General features: G+C 52.0%; 1 protein-coding gene across 1 annotated transcript; it reads left to right on the forward strand.

Annotated features, from left to right (window-relative positions):
• The first annotated feature begins 2,043 nt into the window (after positions 1 to 2,043).
• NGB (neuroglobin) lies at positions 2,044 to 6,950 on the forward strand. Its single transcript, XM_065404443.1, has 4 exons — positions 2,044 to 2,147; positions 3,707 to 3,818; positions 5,171 to 5,290; positions 6,804 to 6,950. Exons 1-4 carry the CDS (start codon positions 2,044 to 2,046, stop codon positions 6,948 to 6,950), a joined length of 483 nt encoding a protein of 160 aa, XP_065260515.1.
• Positions 6,951 to 18,793: the final 11,843 nt, after the last annotated feature.

The raw sequence follows: 18,793 nt of genomic DNA on the forward strand, positions 1-18,793 counted from the left end.
TTCTAGCCTGAAGCTTCTGTGAAGTTCAGGGTAGTCATGTTGTACAACAAAGGGATGAATATAGCTGTAACAAATACATGATCATCAACAATATTTGTAGCTTTCTTCTCTATCTGTCTTATAGTTCCCAGGCCTTAGGAGGTGAATCTGATATGCTCCGCATCCCATCTGACCTGACCTGGTCACCAATAATTCCAAGACTTGTGCTCTAAAAACTGCTGTCTGCACCCCCCTGGAATAACCATACTGAACTAGGTGGTTATTGCATTGTTGAGCTCTGAGAATGTGCTCAGGTTTATGAAACATAAAGACAATTGTGACACCCCCAGAAGATCTTACAACCTAAGGGCCAAATTCTGACTCCACTGAAGTCAAAGGTGTTACAGCAGCAGAGAACTGGCCCTTCAGAAGAGACAGTGAGAAGACAAGAGTGGTGGGATGGAAGTGAGGATGCAATATTGTGCTGTTTAACATATTCCACCTTCTAGGAACAAACATTAATGCTCTTGAGGAATGATGTATCCTCATTGGCTATAAACCCTTACAGCCCATACTGAAGATACTGTGCAGGCTTCCTGGCCTTCAGAATGTCTTCTTCTCAATAGCTGCGTGTTTGTAATTTCAGAGCAGACTGCAATGATTTTCAATGAGACACATGCTCCTATGTCTCTCAGGCACTTTTGAAACCCCCACCTGAAATGATTATTCTGCTATCTGTCCACAGTGTCTTTCTGTTGAGGGGCTCCTTAACCCAGGTCTGCCAGATTGTTTCCTTTCTCTACACTTGCCTCACTGCCGTCTGAGTCACTAGGCCATTTTAAGAGGAGAGCTTTTACTTGGAATATACTTTGAAGGCATCTGCCACAGCTGAAAAGTCTCTGGTCCATTATTAAATGCTTTGCCCTGTTAATTGGTTTCCTTTCCATTAAATTAAACATGTGATTATGTTCCCTTTCGACATTTCAAATCTCTAGAGGCACCTACCAATGGATATACCAGGAGCCTGAGAGGGTTCTGGATGTCAATGAAAGTGACAGTAAGCAAGGGGCTACTGTAACCTTAAGAGCATAATTGAAAATAGCAGAAAGAAAGGGGACATTCAGAGGCAGCAATGTCTAATGGTTAGAGCAGAGCTGGGCATTGCAAGAGCTGGATTCCAGTCTTGGAGCTGTCATTGATTTGCTATGTGACCTTGGGTAAGTTTCTTCCCTTCTGTGTCTCTTACTTCATCTGGACAATAGAGCTGGTTGGAAAATATCAACCAAAATGGGTTAAAACATCTCTTATCTATGGAGGCTGAAAGTCTATGGTTGCTCTTTGTGTGTGGGGAAAATACAACAAAGTGCACAATATTTATTTATTTATTATATAGCTTTAAAAAGATTGATGGAAGGGAGGGAAAGAAAGGTGACACTGTCTCTTTAAGAGCATCGGTGAAAGTGTTGCTACTGGGAGCTGCTCTGCGAGACAGCCAGCTGGGAAAGTGCTGCTGATAAAGGGAAAGGAGCTAGCTCCAGATCCTTGCGCCTGATAGTGTGTGACAGGCACAGAGACAGGGATCGAGTCAAGAGCACAGTTATCACCCTGCACAAAGACTGGGAGAGGGAGACACAGAGAAACGTGTGGTAACCAAACAGCAGGGGGCAATTAGAAAGCAACGAGTCCTTCATTCTCGTAGACCCCAGGGAACAATATGGATCTTCCCCAAGGCACTCAGGTTTCATCTAATTGCTCAGAGAGAGGCTCTTTCTAAACCCACCTGTGCTGCTTCCAGATAGGAGAAGAGTTCTTGCTCTATTTGGAAATCCCAGAGATGTGATCACAAAGTCTTGTGCACTGTGCAGGGAAGAGCATCCTTGGCACTTAGGGAGTGAATGGTGTGTGTGCATCTCAGCTCGAGGCACTGGTAGCCTTAGATACTTGGATTACTAGGAGATCAGTGCCACCTGTAACTCAGAGGGCAGAGTAAGTAGTGCAGTTACTTTCAGAAGAAGCGTAAGGTTTGCCTGGCTCTGTTCTTTACCTCCCTCTTTCTACAATAAAATGGAGAGTGGAAGATTATCCAGCACACAACAGGCGCTGATCCGGGAGAGCTGGCAGAAAGTGAGTAGCAACCTCCTGCAGCATGGCATCGTCTTGTTTACCAGGTGAGTAACAGGCTGTTATAGCAACAGGAGGCACCTATAGCAGGGTAACTCATCCAGATATGGAGTAAGCACCTGTGGCACTTGCTAGCCTGTTTCTTAACCATCCTCTCTCCCTGACCACCATCCCTGAATTAAGCAGTGGAAGCTTTCCAATCCCTGATCAGAAACACTTTCTTCTCCTTGGCAATGATTTATTTTTTTCTGGCTTCATCTCATTGCTCCTTCTGTCCATTTGTTGTGATTTGCACCTTGGAGAGAACAGGATTATGAAGAAGCTTGTTTGCATTTAAATCTAGAAGTTTGTTAAAAGGAGAACAGGGAGAGTGTATGGGGTAGAAGACTGTGTATTTTTTTGTGCCTTTGCAATAATATCCCTCATTTGTTAGCAGAAAAGATATTTCTGTTGTTTAAAGAGCTGCTCACTCCTTGTGTATATGCTCAACTCTGTGGAGTGTATCTAAGTGGCTTCCTAATTGTTTGTGACACTGCAGTCTTCAGACACAGACAGAGACCTGGCCACTGGGGAGAGGATCAACTAATTCCAGGTTCAGTCCCAGCACAGAGGAAAAGGTGCATGGGAGAGAGCAGCTGAAAATCCAACTCGCTGCCTCTTCCAAGCAAATGAGCCCCTAAATTAGGGACTAGCGGAATGGAAGGAGATAGAAAAATACCTGAAAAGTCCTTTTAAATCATGGATCTAAAAAGTTTGTGACGAGCTCCCAGCTTCTTCACAGCCTGCGCAGAATGGAGTGTTGCATCTGGGAAAAAAACATGGCCCAACAGAACTGAAGAGAGAAGCTATCTAAGGGGATGTTTAAAAGTTTTGTGAAAGGGGGGCGGATGTTGCAGCTGAATGTAAAGTATCTCAGATGAGGTTGATTGTAGGAGATTAGGGAGAAAGCAAATTGGCCATTGTGTGTATGTCTGTGTGAATTGCCATACAACAGAGTCCCAGGAATGGCATTAATCCATTGCATCTTCCTGACCTCTTGTTCCTTTCACCAGTATGTGAGTTATACAGGGACTCTAAGCTGAAAAAGTTGGTGGAAGGAGCCTAAATAGGAAGCCAGTGATGGTCTGTGAGCTAGGGCTTTATATGACCCTGCTCACTAGGGTATCTGGCTGCAGCATTCTGGGCCTTCCTGAAGTTGGTCGAGTTGGGATTCCGGACATTTATAAAATGGGGAATTGCAAGAGTTGAGATGGCAAACAGGCACAAATAAGGATTTCAGCCAAGACAGGGTCAGGCTAAGGATGAATTCCAGCAATGGCTTGGAGCTAATGCTAGGGAGCCATAAACCTACCAGTGAGGAATGGGGATTTGGGCTAGAGTAACAGAGGCTTTTTGTAGCCAGAGATGACCTGAACTGTCCCAAATTATTAATCTTCCTTTCAGAACTCTATGCTTTTCACATGATTGGTGGTGAAGTCAGGTCACCCTTTGGGTGGTGCTGGTGGAGGCTGTTGGATGGATTGGTAGGGAGGGGTCATCCTCTTGGTGAAGGTGGAGTCACTTTATGAGGAGTGTGAAAAGTCTGGGGTTTCTCTTTCTGTTGCAGGTTGTTTGATCTGGACCCTGACTTGTTGCCCCTTTTCCAGTACAATTGCAAACAGTTCTCCAGCCCTCAGGAGTGCCTCTCATCGCCCGAGTTCCTGGATCACATTAGGAAGGTAAGGGATGAAGAGGCCGATGTGATCAGTGATGCACAGTATAGAGAAAATTCCCTGAATGGGAGAAGCCCTGAGTAGCAAACTCTGCACTGGGGGGCCAGGTCTCTCTTACGTCCATTTGCCATGAAATGTCAGGCAACTCACTCCCTGAAATACAGAGACATTAGTGAAGTTCTGCCAGGGGCAAATCCCCATGTGTACAGCAATGAGGGCTGGGTGCCATGTGTCCTTACGCTCTCACCGCAGTTATTGATTCAGTGAAAATCAAAGGACTGGGTTCTTATTCTGAAATGTGCATGTGAATTTCATGCTGCTTAGATGATGAAGGACTGACCACAGTAGAGACTGAAGGTTCTCTAGTTACCTACACACAGAACAGGGACAGTCCAAGCACTTAGATATCACAGTGATAGCATGATACAAAACCCTATCTAGAGAGAGAGGCCATGGGCAAAGTTCCTGCTGTAACTAAAGGGCAGGCGTCACCAGCGATCTCCTCCTGAAGGTTCTCTTGCTGCAGCAACAGAGCCTGAGAGTCCACAGCCCCTTAAGTTACCTATCATGGGACCCATCATGAGGGACAGTGTTATACACATTCACCTCATCCTCAGACATCGAGGATAGAGATGGGGAAATAAAATATCTATATATCATCTTGGAGGATCCTGGTGTGTTTAATGCAGCATAGCAGAATCCCTTCATTCAGCACTGAAATACAGTCACCTCAGGGGTGGAACGCTGCAGCTATTTAGTGACACGCTACAGTGCTACACGATGGTTTGTGACAGGAAATGAAGAAAAATTCCATATTCTACTGAAACTAAAAGGAAAAATTAGGGAGGCAGAATGTAATTATCCAGGTTGGAATTTGACCAACGCTTGCCAAAAGGGTCATGGGAGCTGTAATGGTCACTTGTGGTCACATCCTCAGCTTCAGTTCTCATCCAACAAGCTACATTTCCAGCATCACAGTGTCACAGAGAGAAGAGGGCCCCCTATTGAATCACCAACACCACTTGCCATACCACCTGCTGTCCTGCTTAGCTTGTGAGATCTGGTAGGATAACCGCCTCATAAGGTGAGTGGCCCTTGAGTTTGCCTTTGCCAGAAGAAGGAGATGACGTACACAGGTGGGGAGGGCTGTGGAAAACACTGTTTTTCAACAGAATACAGGTTTTCATCAGGCTCTGTGAAATTCTGACCAAGCTCTTTAGCATAATGGAGCAGAACAGGCCTTCACTGTACAGCAGGCTAAGAATGGCTCCATGGCTGAAGATGAGAAGGCTGTTTGGAAATTTTGTTCCCAGCAGATGTTCTCTGCTAATTCTATCCTCTCTGGATTTCCCCTGCAGGTGATGCTGGTGATAGATGCTGCTGTGACCCACCTGGAGAACTTGTCCTCTCTGGAAGAATATCTCTCCAACTTGGGCAAGAAACACCAGACAGTTGGTGTGAAGGTGGATTCTTTCTCGGTGAGGCATCTTCTCTCTTCATGCTACTTCTGCCACAGCATTCTCCCAGCTTCACCCATGGTACCATCCTGATCCACCATGAATGGCAGTGTATGATTTCCTCATTGTGAGGAATTGCATCCTCACTTCCTCATGAAGCTGGGTTCTAGGACTTCTGCACATATGTTGCTGGGTTATTTAACTCTGTTGCTGGGCAAGAAAACTGGCAGCCCAACCCAGTCCCAGAATCTGAAGCACCTACAAGGTGACCGTTGGCGTGCTCAGGGGGAGCAATCCCACATGCTTGCTCTTTAGGTGGACTTGCGCTAGCTTGAGTTGTATTCCCTGCTCTTTCTGCCCCGCATCTTAAACTCGATGGGCAGAGTCTTGGGGTGCCATTTGCAAGGGAATGCAGCTACATCTCAGGCTGCATTTGCCTGGCACAAGGTTACTGAACCTCAGCCCAGGACATTGCCAGATGTGTGATCAGTTGTCCCAGCTCTCACCTTCCCTCCCTCTCCCAGGTAGTGAGGCTACCCCTATCCCTCATTTCAGACCCCAGCTTCCCCCCATCCTACCAGGGACAGGAGCAGGAGCAGAAACACTAGATAAATGAATTGCGATTATGGAAAGCATCAGGCATGTTAACTTGAAGATGCATAGGCTTCGTTCCTTTACCTCTCCGAGTGTGATGTCTTGTGCCACTAGCAATAGTCCTTGGCAGACTGAGCTAGAATTCCCATTACTTGGTGGATAATTATCCCGCTCTGGGGTTTGTTTCTAGCAGCCTGGATGAGGGAGGTTCTGTGGGGAGCCAGTGTGTTTATTCCATGTCAGATCAGCTATTTATACGGAGTCACCTGGACTGCCATGTCAGTAAAGAGGGTTGGGTTTGGGATGGTGTACCATGTAGTGGAGACTTCCCAGGGTAGGATGGGCTCTGACTATCCGGTTTAGTCTGATACGCTGTGATCTTTACCTGCTGCTGTAAATAGCTTCTGAGTATGCCTCAGTTTTGCCTACCTACTTTCAGATGTCATCACCAGCCTCCCCTGGTGCTAAACTAGGGAAGAGTGCAGACTTCCTGCAACTGGGAGCTAAAGTAGATTAATAATCTTGCCTAGAGTCTCACCCCCACTCCTTTCTGCTGAAAAGCTTCATTCAGCACTGGATTGTGCTCCCTTCAGAAAGGAAGCTATGAGGGAGATCAATTGAGAGCACGAGGGGAGTGGGTACAAAGCAGTGTGGAGCAAGGGAAGTCGGCGGGGCGTGAATCAGCCCACAAGAAGAGGTGGGCGGGCGGCTTGGAGACATTTTGGAAAATTGTAGGAGGATTAGAGAGATGGGGAGGAAGCAGGAGTGGGGATGGGGCACCTGTTGGGTAGGAGCTAGAGAAGCTGTGTTGTCCTGTTCTGGGCAATGCAACAGGAAAGGCTCACAAAGGAGATGAATAAATTCAGCAGGAGAAAAACTGACATCATGGCTGTCCTGAGGCTTCTGACCTCTGATCCTGGTGCCTCTGTTTGGTTTGCAGGCAGTGGGAGAGTCCTTGCTGTTCATGCTGGAGAAATGCCTCGGTACTGCCTTCAGCCCGGACGTACGAGAGGCTTGGACCAGGCTGTATGGTGCCGTTGTGAAAGCCATGAGCCGTGGCTGGGATGCACGTAAAGAGGGGGAATAGACCTAGCAAGTTTGGGCTCTGGCTTTCCTGTTCCTAACCCAGCAGCAGCTCCGAGGAGAGCGTTGACTCTCCCTTCCAACCACACCCATTCCAGGGCCATCTCGGTAGCCCTCTCTGTCTTGCTTTCATATTACCCACATCTCTGCCTCTGACTATGATCCCCCCCCTTCATTACAATGAGCCCTTGCATCCACTTCCAGGGGGCAGGGTAGAGCTGGGCTCAGCACACAGAGATGGAATGAGCTTGTCACAAACTGAAGCTGCCTTCCCTCAAATTCCAATAAGTTTGTCTCTCCACCTAAATATTCTCCTGGAGTCATTGCAGGTCGGTTAATCCTTGCTCTTTATTCCCTCTGCATTTGCCCTAGACTAGATCCCAGGCCCTTCCTCATGTAAGGTTAATCACAGCTGTGTGTATTTCCTAGGGAGAGGCTGGGCAGTGTAGCTTTCTGAACGTGGAACTGGGTTAATCCCAGTGTAAGGCGGCTCTTACCAGGTCTGAGCTGCTAGCTGGCTGCGTTTGGAGTGACTTGGCTGGCTGATTTAACCTGAGAGCCAGCTGAAACGCAGCAGCTCCCAGTGCTTTTTAAAATGTCTTCCCCTAAAGTAAATGACATAAAGTAACGACAAATACAGACTTTGTATTAGAATTAAAGTGACAGATGCAGCTTTCTCCTGGGAGCAGCTTCCAAAAATCATCCTGGTTCTTGGCCAAAGAGAATATAGCTGGAATTCTTCCCATTTACTGATCATTTACATATTTATAGCTTCCTGGGCCCTTAGGGATAACTCCTACCCATCACTGAAATGCAGCCACTCCTGGGGTGGAATAAGACGCCCGATTAACAGCATACAACAATGCTGTGCCCCACTTTAGGACAGGAATTGAGTAAGAACCAATATCCAATTGAAAATATGGGAGGAATGTTCAGGAGGTAGAATGTAATTACTTTAATTGGAATTTGACCTGAACCCCCGGAATAAGATCCTGACTCCTGTGAAAAGTGTCCCATGGGATTTTAAATGACCCCATGTGGCTAGGAACGCGGTTTTATGTCTTATCTGAGACATTGCTCCTCCAGAAGTACAGCGCACCTTGTTTGGGGTGTTGGTACTGACTGAGGGAAGAGCACATCCTACTGAACGTCCAGCACTGCTTCCTACAGGACCTGGATTTTCCATGCAGATCTCTCATCCGAGCACGGACTAGGTACGACTCACTGTTATGTTAATGGAACTGCTACCCAGTGCCCTCGTGACCCTCACCTTGTAACAAGAGCTCATGTCTGTGGTTTTGGAGCAGCTCTGTGCCAGTCGGCCAGGTAGAGAATCCTCAGTTGCATATTCTAGGGAGGCTAGTATGGGTGTCCTGGATATGAAATGCTCACTGAGTTCACTGCATCTCTGATGGCTGCAGCTTCCTTTTATCCAGAGGGATCCTCCTCTTCTCTCCTTATAGGGTTTTGGGCTCCACTCTTCTTTCCCTCTTCTGCAGACTCTGACTACGGCACCAGATCTCCCCTCTTACTACTCTCTCTCTATGTAAGCCAAGCTGGGTGGATGTGGTAGCTCTCCTCTAACCTGCAACTCCTGGCTAGTTAGGGAGGGGGAAGCTGGCCCTGGATCCAGGAGACCAGCGCTGGCTGTGCCTGTATATCCCAGGAAGGGAGAGTTAGGTGCTCCCCTGTGGAATTTTGAAAGGTGATCAGTGCATATCCAATACCTTCTCTGCTGCTGTAAACCTATGAGGTCAAAGACTTGTTTGTGCGTGCTGTGGCTGGGTGGGCAGCTGCGTGTGATGAATAATGTGTGTGGGTATGAACGACCCCCTGTCCAGCTTTCATAGTCCCTCAAGCTCACCTGCTCTCTGCCATGTTTTGTGTAATTCCTAAGAGAAATAAAGCAGCTGTTTGTGTATGCCTCCTAGCCCTGTCTGGACTGTGTTAATAGACAGTTGTATAGCAACAATGCTAGTATTAAATCACACCTGCCAGGGACTGATACAAGGTGACCTGCAAAGGATTTTTTTAAAAACGAGTCTCTGCCTTTTTGGCTTATTTATGATTTCAACATAAAAGACCGGAAAGGTTGAAAAAGAGGAGTGGGCGAGGGAGGGTTTTGTTTTATTTCTGTATGAATCTTGGAGATAGTGCGAATGTCAAGTCTGGCCTTGCCTGGCTTTGCTGGAGGACTGCTCAGTGGCCTCAGATGTCTATTGGGAACTTTTTCCCATGTCTCTTATTGGAAGGGGCACGCAGGCTGTTGAATCTTTAACAAAAACGTCCTTTCTACTAATGGCTCGTTAACCGGTGATGTTAAATAGCCCCTAATGGGATCAAAATGTTCTGAGCAGTAGACCAGTAATCCCTTCCCCTCTCAATTGTTCATCTTCTCTCACTTCCGTGATCATGCCATTGCGCTAATTCTCCAGTTGCTGTCAGCTGTGTCTACGCTGGGGAACTGAACCATTGCTAACTGAAGCAGTGGGATAGCACTGCTGAAAGCACCTACTATGCAAAATATTCACGCTAGCTATGTTGCTTTGGGTTAAGGAATACTGTGGTTTTGCCCCATCTCCCTTCTATACTGTACCTAAGCTAAAGGCTAAAAAGGCTTTTTTTCCCCCTTTACAAGTCACCTCTTAGGCCTTGCATCATGCCTGAGATCTAGGTAGATTCTACAGGTATTATACCCACTTGATTATGGGGGAAACTGAGACATGGATGTCTTGAAGCAAACCCAGGCCTGCAGGCTTCTAACCTCATGCTTTGACCACTCTATATGCACTTTGGAGACAGGCTAAAGGAGTGTTCAGGATTGGAGAGTGCAGCAAAACAGCTCATGTGTCCTAGACCAGAGAAGGGTCATCTCTGTAGCACACGCTGGCAGTCTTGAGGGTGTTATGGCTTTCCTGTCGGATTAACCCTTTATCATAGCAGCATTTTCCAGGCCACCAGTCACACCAATGCTCTAGCCAAAGAGGCTTTCTACCCTATTCTGCTATGCCCCCCAAGGCCAAGCCTTGGCTATGTCATTTTGCATCAGGCTGCATTATGTAATTTTTCAGCCCCAGCTGTGAGAGAGTTTCACACGCAAATGACTGTAATCAGTGGAGTGGTTTCTCTGAGTGACTGAGTGCTCTGAAGTGCAGAATAACAGTGCCCTAAACAATCGTGTTAGTGTCGGATGACCCTTGTTGAGCTGCCTGTTCTGCTCAGAGAGAGGGAAGTGAGCGCTGGAGAGGTTGTGATTACAAATACTGTGCAGAGAGGGCTCTTGCTCCCGCTCTAGGCCTCAACACCTATGCTAAATCTTTAATGCTAACCTTTAAATGGAAGGAGACTGGGGGGAAAGACATTTCTCCGGGGGTCTGTCTCTCCCCCCCCAGAAATCGTCCATTCTGTGATGAAACACTTAAACAAAATAATTGCTGTTATTTAAGTAGGACCTACAGTTCGTGGGGGGTGGGAGAGAACGGGACTGGGCTGTAAAGTCATCCGAGGGAGCCAGTGTTAACTAACTTGTAATGAGAGTGACTCCACAGCAACCGCAAGAGCTGTGTTAATTTCTTATTTCCTCTCCCCACAATCCCTGGGGAGGGATGAGGCAGTCAGGGACTGTCACCAACTTCCATGCTCCCCACTTGTGGTTTGCAAACAGTTCAGCCTGGTGACCTCTCCTTCCCACATCTGTTTTTCTTTTGGCAGGGGAACCCCAAGAGCTTCATTCTCATAATATCCACTACCTCACCTGCCCAAACAATTCCTGATTCTACCTGTCCCCACCTGTCACTCATGTCCTATCTGTCATCCCTGAAAACCTTCCCCAAAGCCACATGTACTTTCTCATGGGGATGGGGTCACTTGCATCAGATCCTCACACTACCACCAGGCTTTCCTTGCCCTATATGCACCTTCTCATATGACCTTCTGTACCACAGTTACCCCCTTGCCCCCAAACTTCCCCTCCTAGGCCAGATCTGTCTCCTGTCTGGTGCGCCAGACCTCTTTCCCTACACCCACTTCAGGGCTGGCCATGCACTCTACCTGTATTCACAGTTGCCAACTTTCACGTGGTAAATAAGCACTCTGACTTCCACAATAAGCCAAAAATCAAGCTTAATCCTATTTCAAAACAAGGTCAAAACAAGCCAATCCCTAAGAACCCCAACCCTCTATTTGACTAGATCCCCTCGGTGTGCAGTCTGGGACTGATGGGCCCACTGTGCACCCCTGACTCTCTCCCCGCTTGCCCCCCCTTGCCGGGATCCGCTTTAAAAAAAAGAATCAACAAGCTACAAGCCAACCAAGCTACAAGCCAAAACCTACCCAACAAGCAACTCACAAGCCAATTAAGCCAAAACTAAGCCCAATTTCTGCATTTTTTCCATGGGTTTGGCATATCTGCCAGTATCCTGATGGTTGTGAGCTCCACCAGCCTCCCTCCTCCACGAGCTTTGCTCCTGAGAATGCCCATGCAATGGGCAGAGTGGGGCACTAACAACTTTACGGGCTAGATGCACAGCTGCTGTGTGTAGTCACTGGAGTTCCACCCCCCCAGGTCTGTACAGCCTGGTTCTCGAGTCAAAGCTGCTCCCCATTGCTGGAGGCTCAGGGTAATTTGTCTCTATCCTGCCTGCTTTTTATTAAAATCCGGATGACAGGAGAAGCAGGAGCTCTGATTTCCATGGCAACAGTACCGTGAGCCTGCCAGGGCAGATGGCTGCCTGCAGCAGCACACAGCTCACTGGGTAACCCCTTCCCACTGCCCGGAGCGTGGCGAGGAGTCCCAAGGAGAGCGGCGTTGGATGAGCATTCGCATGAATAGTGCTGCAGCAGCAGCCAGAGGCCCCTGTGTGCTGGGCCTTGTGCACCGTCAGTGCTTTGGGGCACAGGAGGGCTCTTACTACATAAGATGGGGTGGAAAGGCGAGAAGCAAGAAAACCCTTTGCCTGCCACATTCAACACTGTGCTCCAAGCTGTCTCTGAATGGGAGAGCCGTTAAAGGGGAAAGGCTGCCTGGCCAGGACAGCCTGAAGGGAGATAAATGTATTAAAGCCTCTCAGGCTATTTTGACTCCTGGTGGTGGTGGTGGGGCTTAATTTTCACTCCTCTACTGTCATTTCAAAAGCAGTGGTGCAGGGGCCTGTACACCTAACATCAGGCCCCTCGTGTGATGCTCACGCAGCCCCCTCGCCTCCTGCAGCCCTGCGGGAAAACTGCCCTCCCAGCAGGCAATGCTGTGGTGCCTGCTCTGCCAGCTGTTGCTGCTCCCCTCTGCTGGATCGCAGGCAGATGAGCAGCTGCTGAGTGGAGGAGGTGGCTCTGGCGGAGAAGGAGGTGCAGGCTGAGAAGCAAGATAGGGTGGGGAAGGGAGCGCACACAAGTGTACCCACACAGTCTGGGAGCAAGGCTGGTTCCAGCCAGCAGAGGGCAGAGGCTGGCTCTCAAGCCAGCTTACATGACCCAGTATTTACATGGAGCCCACTGCAGGCTGCATTACCTAAGGCAGGCCTGCACAACTCGTAAAGCGGCGAGGGCCATATTACTCCAAAGAAAACAGCTGAGGGCCGAAACCTCCCGGCCCCGCGGGTTCCCCCCACTCGCTAGTTTCCCAATACACACAGATTTCTCCTCCCTCCCTCCCAGTGCCCTTCCCCACAGCCCCACCACCACAACTAAACAATGCCCCACACAGACCCCCCAGTGCCCTGACACACACAGATCTCCCTCACTGCCCAGCACCCCCCAACAGGCCCCCACTGCCTAGCACCCCAAAACACACAAACCTCCCCCACTGCCCAGCGCCCTCCACACCCTCACAGCCCAGCACCCCCCGCACATCTCCCAGACACTCACTCCACCACACCCTTCCCCCTTCCCTGGCCGCACTCACCAGCCCTGCTGGGAGGTCTCTGTCTCCTAGGGTGAGAGCGGCAAGGGGAGTCTCCAGTGGTGAGCGGGAGCCGGTTCGCACCGGTTCGCGGGAACCAGTTGTTAAATTTAGAAGCCCTTTTAGAACCAGTTGTCCTGCGCGGGACAACCGGTTCTAAAAGGGCTTCTAAATTTAACAACCGGTAAGTTGAAGTGACCAGGACCGTAGCTGGGGGGGAGCAGAGGGAGCGGCTGCTCCCCCGGAGCACATTATCCAAAAGTGGCGCCTTAGGAGCCGACCCCATGGGTGCTTCAGCTCTCCGCCCCGCTCCCCGGCCCCAGCTCACCTCCGCTCCGCCTCCGCCTCTGAACACTCTGCCCCGCTTCTCCCCCCCCCCGCTTCCCGCGTGTCAGCTGTTCGCGCGGGAAGCCTGGGAGGGCAGAGAAGCAAGCGGTGGCTTCGCGCTCAAGCCCAGGGAGGCGGAGACGGAGCGGAGGTGAGCTGGGGTGGGGGGAGCCACCCGCGCCACAGCAGGTAACCCGGGGGGAGGGGCGTGGAGGGGAACCGCTCCCCGCCCCAGCTCACCTCTGCTCCGCCTCCCTGGGCCTGAGCGCGAAGCCGCCGCTTGCTTCTCAGCCCTCCCAGGCTTCCTGCGTGAACAGCTGATTCGCGGGAAGCAGGGGGGCTGCAAGCTCAGCCTGACCTGGTGCTCCAGGCACTGCACGGTGGCGGTGTGGCCCGGCTCCAGCCGAGCGGCGTGGCTGTAGCACCGCCAGCCACCTCCAGGCAGCGCGGTAAGGGAGCAGGGAGGGGATGTTGGATAGAGGGCAGGGGAGTTCAGGGGGGTGGTGGGGGGGCGGATAGGGGTCGGGGCGGTCAGATGGCAGGGAACAGGGGGATTGAATGGGGGCAAGGCTCCCGGGGGGCAGTCAGGAAGGAGCAGAGGTTGGATGGGGCGGTGGGAGGCAGTCAGGGGCAGGGGTTCCAAGGGTGGTCAGGGGACAGGGAGAAGGGGTGGTTGGATAGGGAATCAGGAGAGGAGTTGGATGGGACGGCGGAGGGCAGTCAGGGGACAGGGAAGGGGGTGGATGGGGCAGGGGTCCCGGGGGGGGGAAGCGCTCAGGACGGGGGCGGTGGCTGAGCCCCATGTCCCTGCTGGGGGGGGGGGGCGAGGGCACCGTGCCCGTGTCCCGCTTGGGGCAGTGGGGAGGGGCAGCGGCGCGCGAGGGCTCCGTGTCCTGCTTGGGGCAGGGGGGCCGGTTTCGCACGCCGCGGCCGCTCGGGATCTCTCCCCCCCTCCCTCCCGGGTTTGAGAGCCTGGGAGGGAGGGGGAGACTCCGAGTGGCCGCGGCGCGGGCGCAGCTTCTCCCCCTCCCTCCCAGGCTCTGAGGGAGGGGGACCAGCGGCGCGCGAAACAGCTGTTTCGCGCGCCGCGGCCGCTCGGGATCTCCCCCTCCCTCCCGGGTTTGAGAGCCTGGGAGGGACTGGGAGACCCCGAGCGGCCGCGGCGCGCGAAACAGCTGATTCGCGCGCCGCTGCTCCCCCTTCCTCCCAGGCTTGAGAGTGAGCCCCCGCGGGCCGCACAGTGAGCCCCCGCGGGCCGCATGCGGCCCGCGGGCCCTATGTTGTGCAGGCCTGACCTAAGGTTTTCCTTTGCATCCAGTTAGGCTGCTGCCTTCAGCCTTTTGCTAACTGCAGCTGCGGCTGCGCCGGGCTCCAGGTTCCAGGCTGAATCTGTATGGGTGGCAGATTGAGCAGCAGATCTTCCCTGCAGCCCTGCTCTGAAGGGAAATGTGACTGTGCCTAGCTGTCGCATCTGGCACTATTCTATACGCCTAGTTCTGTCTCTCCTCCTCCTCCCCTAGTCTGTCCATTTCCCCACCCCACTCCCCAGGCACATCTTTTTCACCATGGCCCCTCTCACCCATCGGCTCCCTTGCCAAAAATGTTTTTACTCCAACCTGGTTCCTCTGTCTCCCGGAATGCCCAGTCACCTCCTCTCCTGAAGAGTGTGGGAAGGGTGTGCACAGGGAGTGCTTCCAGTTTGACATAGTAGTAGAAGATCAGGCAAAGTGGGGAACTTTCCTCCCCTCTGGCTGGAGCAGCACAGCAGATCTGTGGAGCCCGTAGCAAGGTACTTCCACCCCAGGGTTTGGAACCAGCTGGGATGTGCCCATATACGTCACTGGTACCTCTCTGAAGCTGCTGTAGTGGTCTCCAGACCCTCAGCTGTCATGAAAAGAAAAAGTCTCTAGCTGCTTTGATTGTGATGAAAACTTCAAAAATGTGAATGGAGGGGCCCCAAAGTGGAGGTGAGTCTGCAGAGAATTTGGAACAATAGCTTTGAGAGGTGGGAACTGCTCCACTCATCTAGGAGCTAGTTGCCCAGTGTTGATAATTTAAATGTTACCATTTAATTCACCACTGTCCTTCCTTGGGTAACAAAAGAGAAGGAGGGTCACAGATCGGCACAATTTGTGTTGGGGGATGGTTCTTTTTGGTGCCACAAGTCGGTGGTATTTGGGAGATAGCAATGATCCCCCACATGCACCGCCCCCCTGAAAAAGGGGGGTGGGGCCTTCAGTTCCACAGGGCTCCTGGGGCTTAGCACAAGCCCCAGGAGCCCCGTGGAGCTGAATGGCAACATGGTCTCATTTTGAACATCTGCACAATCGACTGTGAGCAGCCTCCTCTTCTGGTGGCTTGCCAGGACACGTCTCTACCCCCATTGGATCTTTACCTGGCCCTGTCCCGCACTCTGGGAAGTTCAGTATATTACAGGAAGGACCCAACTAATCCAGTCGAGGTCTTTCCTATGGAGATCACATTCCAACCCCTTGCAACCTGAGTCTGAGGGAACAGGTGCTGGGTCAGTCCAGTCTGCAGCCCAGGCGGGAGTCCACGAGAAGGATCAGTTTGACAGGACGGGAATGTGTCACTCAGTACTGGGTCAAACGGGCTGCCAGGAAGGGGAGCTGTTTTCCTGAGCACCTCATCTCTATTAAAGGGCAGTAAATTAAACCAAGGAGGAGGAGCCACGTCTTCTTGCAGTGAGTATCCTGGAGCACTCACTGCTGTGAGAGGCAGGAGAGCAAATGCAAGCTCTGGATTTAAAAATGGGCTGGGTTATGTTTATGCACCGTAACAGCAACCCTGTGTAGTCTCTCCCAGAGCCAATATCCTTCACATCACACCTCCCTGTCTTTCCTGCTGCGTAGGTGAGTGTAATGCAGTGTAAACAGGTGCCATTTACTGTAGGCAACGACTGGGCGAAGTCATTTTATTCAAGGCACGGTCATAGCAATAAATAACAAGAAAGGTACAGAACTCTGGCACGTTCCTATAGTGTGACAGCCAAGGGAAAGTCAGACAAGGAGCCAGAGCTCCTCAAGGACACCATGCCACTCACAGGCACTTTGCTTCCATACCAGAGAAACAGCAAAAGAGAGAGAGGCGTTGAGGTTAGTTGATCAGGTGCTGATAGCATCAAACTGGCTCCAACAGGAGAGGCAGCATAAGGAACAATCCACCTTCCCACAGAACTGGGCCAGAACAACCAGTGGGTGGAGACAGCACAGGGTGAGTTTAGACAGGGGCACAGTTGGATGGGGGTGGTGGTGATGGCCAGGGAGTAGCTGGCTGGGGTGAGGTGGGTGGAGCTGTGCAGACACCACTGTATACATGGGGATGTATGAGGTGGGGAATGGATGGGGGTGTATATGCAAAGGGACAGATGAGTGTTTGGCTGAATGGCTGCTAGGGGTGGGGGTTATCATGGGCTATGAGATACCAACAGTGCTCCAGGCACTGAGTCCAGGAGGGGTTTGTGATGTGGCCATGTGCACACAGACAATGGGAGGGTCACCCATCGCGCCAGCATCTCTGCTTTTGGAGCTCATTCCCCCCGCCCCCCCTTCCAAATTTGCCATCCCAAGTCCCATTCTTGGGAGCTGCTGTCCGTGGCCTCAGTGCTACTGTGACTTTTCACTGCCAATGTCCCATGCCACCCATCAGCACGCTCCCTCTGGCACCCGTGGGCATGACTGAGGGCTAATGTGACACAGGAGTGGTGCCTGGGAGGCTGAAGCCCGGCCCTGAGGAGCTGAGCCCCACCCCGCTTCAACCCTCCACCACCCTCAGGGGTGCAGACAGGCTGCCTGGCTTACTATACTCACCTTGTGCTCACTGGAGAACATTTTTTAGATGCTGAGCAGTAAACGCTCCCCCTCCTGCCTGTGTCCTGGCCCCTGGGGACAGAGCTGCGCCCCTTTCACCGTCCCCCCCCCCCCCCGGCCTTTCTAAGGGGACCAGGCCCGCTCGCTTTTGCTTGGATCCTCATTTGTGCACCAGCATCATCCCCACAGCCAGCCCAGCTCTGGGAATGGGGAGTGGTAACTGCCCTGCCCATGGGCCCAGAGCCCAGTTTCTGCAAGAGGGTTGTGGCATCATGGCTGCTTTGGCAGCAGCAGGGGAGCCAATATATTTTTAAATTTCCTCACCCTTTGTTTTTAAGTCACGGTTTTATTTGTTGGCTGTGGTGACAGATGGGACTCTGTAATGGGTTCAGAGGGCAGCTCGCATGCCTGCCTGCCTCCCTCCCTCCCGCTCCCCCCCCAGCAACTTGGAGCAAGGCTGAATTCAGCCTGCAGCCACACAGCTCAGTGAATGGTCAGCTATGTAGTTACCAGGTTTGGTGCTCACGTACTCCTGGGGGAATTCTGTGCAACTGTGTGTGTGCAGAATTCATGTCCCCAGGCAATTTTTTTTTTTTTTTTTTTTTTGCTTCCCTGCGGAAAAATGACTTTTTGATGGGGAAGCAAAGGGAAACCATAAGTCATTGCATGTCCATACACACACAGCAGTGCCACTGGTTCAGCTGCTAGTCCCAGGCTGGGTCAGACCCACCCCCAGAAACCTACCCTGGCTGCAGGATGCTCTGCCCCCCCCCCCACTTCCAGCTCCCATCACGCCTCACCCACTGGGGCGGGGGAGAGGGGTCACTGTACTTGGTGCTGCTCCCCAGTCTGCCTAACCCCTGTGCATCTGCCCCCCCTTGCAAGCCTTACCCCCCCCCCCAAACGAGCCGCCTACACCTGAACTCTCAGCCTGCCGAGCCTCACCCCCTGCATCTGGAGCCTCCCTGCACCCTGTTGCAACACCCCTCCATCCACCCCCCCCACCCCTGCAGCCAGACCACCCCCCCCCACACACACACACTCAAACCCCCACCCTGACAAGCCCCTGCCCCTTGTGACGAGCTCGCAGCACCTGGCCCTTCCCCTGCAGCGTCCCATTGCCCCTGCACTTGGAACCCCTCCGCCCCAAAACAAGCCCCTGTGCATCGAGTTTCCGCCCCACCCCACGCAGCCGGATTCCTCGCTGAGCCACCTGCAACCATATTGCCCCCATACAGAACCCTCTCAATCCACACCTGGATCCCCTCACACTAGGCGCCTGCTGGGCTGAGCATGCCTGCCCACACCTTGTGTGCCGGGGGTTGGGGAGGAGGGCCCCAGAGTGTTTCTGGGGCAGGCCCGGCCCTTGTGCTGTGTCAGGGTCTGGAGCAGCCTCACCACTGCGTCCATGTCATGGGGATAGGGTTCGGGGTGGGGGTGGGGAGGGGGGGGTGTTGCAGGGTGAGCGCCCACCTCCATGCAGCCAGTGGCCTGTGCACCCCACTGTCATGCTGGCGCTGCCACATTTATTATTGACACATAAAATTTGCAGAATTTTGCAAAATTTTATTGTGCGCAGAATGTTTATTTTTTTGGTGCAGAATTCCCTCAAGAGTAAGCACTAGCTGACCCCTCCCTGAGGCGCGAACTGCAGCTGAACTGAGCCCCTGGCTGAACATCCTGCAACTTCAAATGGGCTTATGACTCTCTGCACAGGTAGATCTTGAAGGTGACAACAACCTGCCAAGTGGCATGGGGTCCTACAGCGAACACCCCTCCCCTTGCTTGCAGCCT

Source organism: Emys orbicularis, chromosome 4 (assembly GCF_028017835.1).
Source record: "Emys orbicularis isolate rEmyOrb1 chromosome 4, rEmyOrb1.hap1, whole genome shotgun sequence".
Taxonomy (NCBI): domain Eukaryota; kingdom Metazoa; phylum Chordata; order Testudines; family Emydidae; genus Emys; species Emys orbicularis.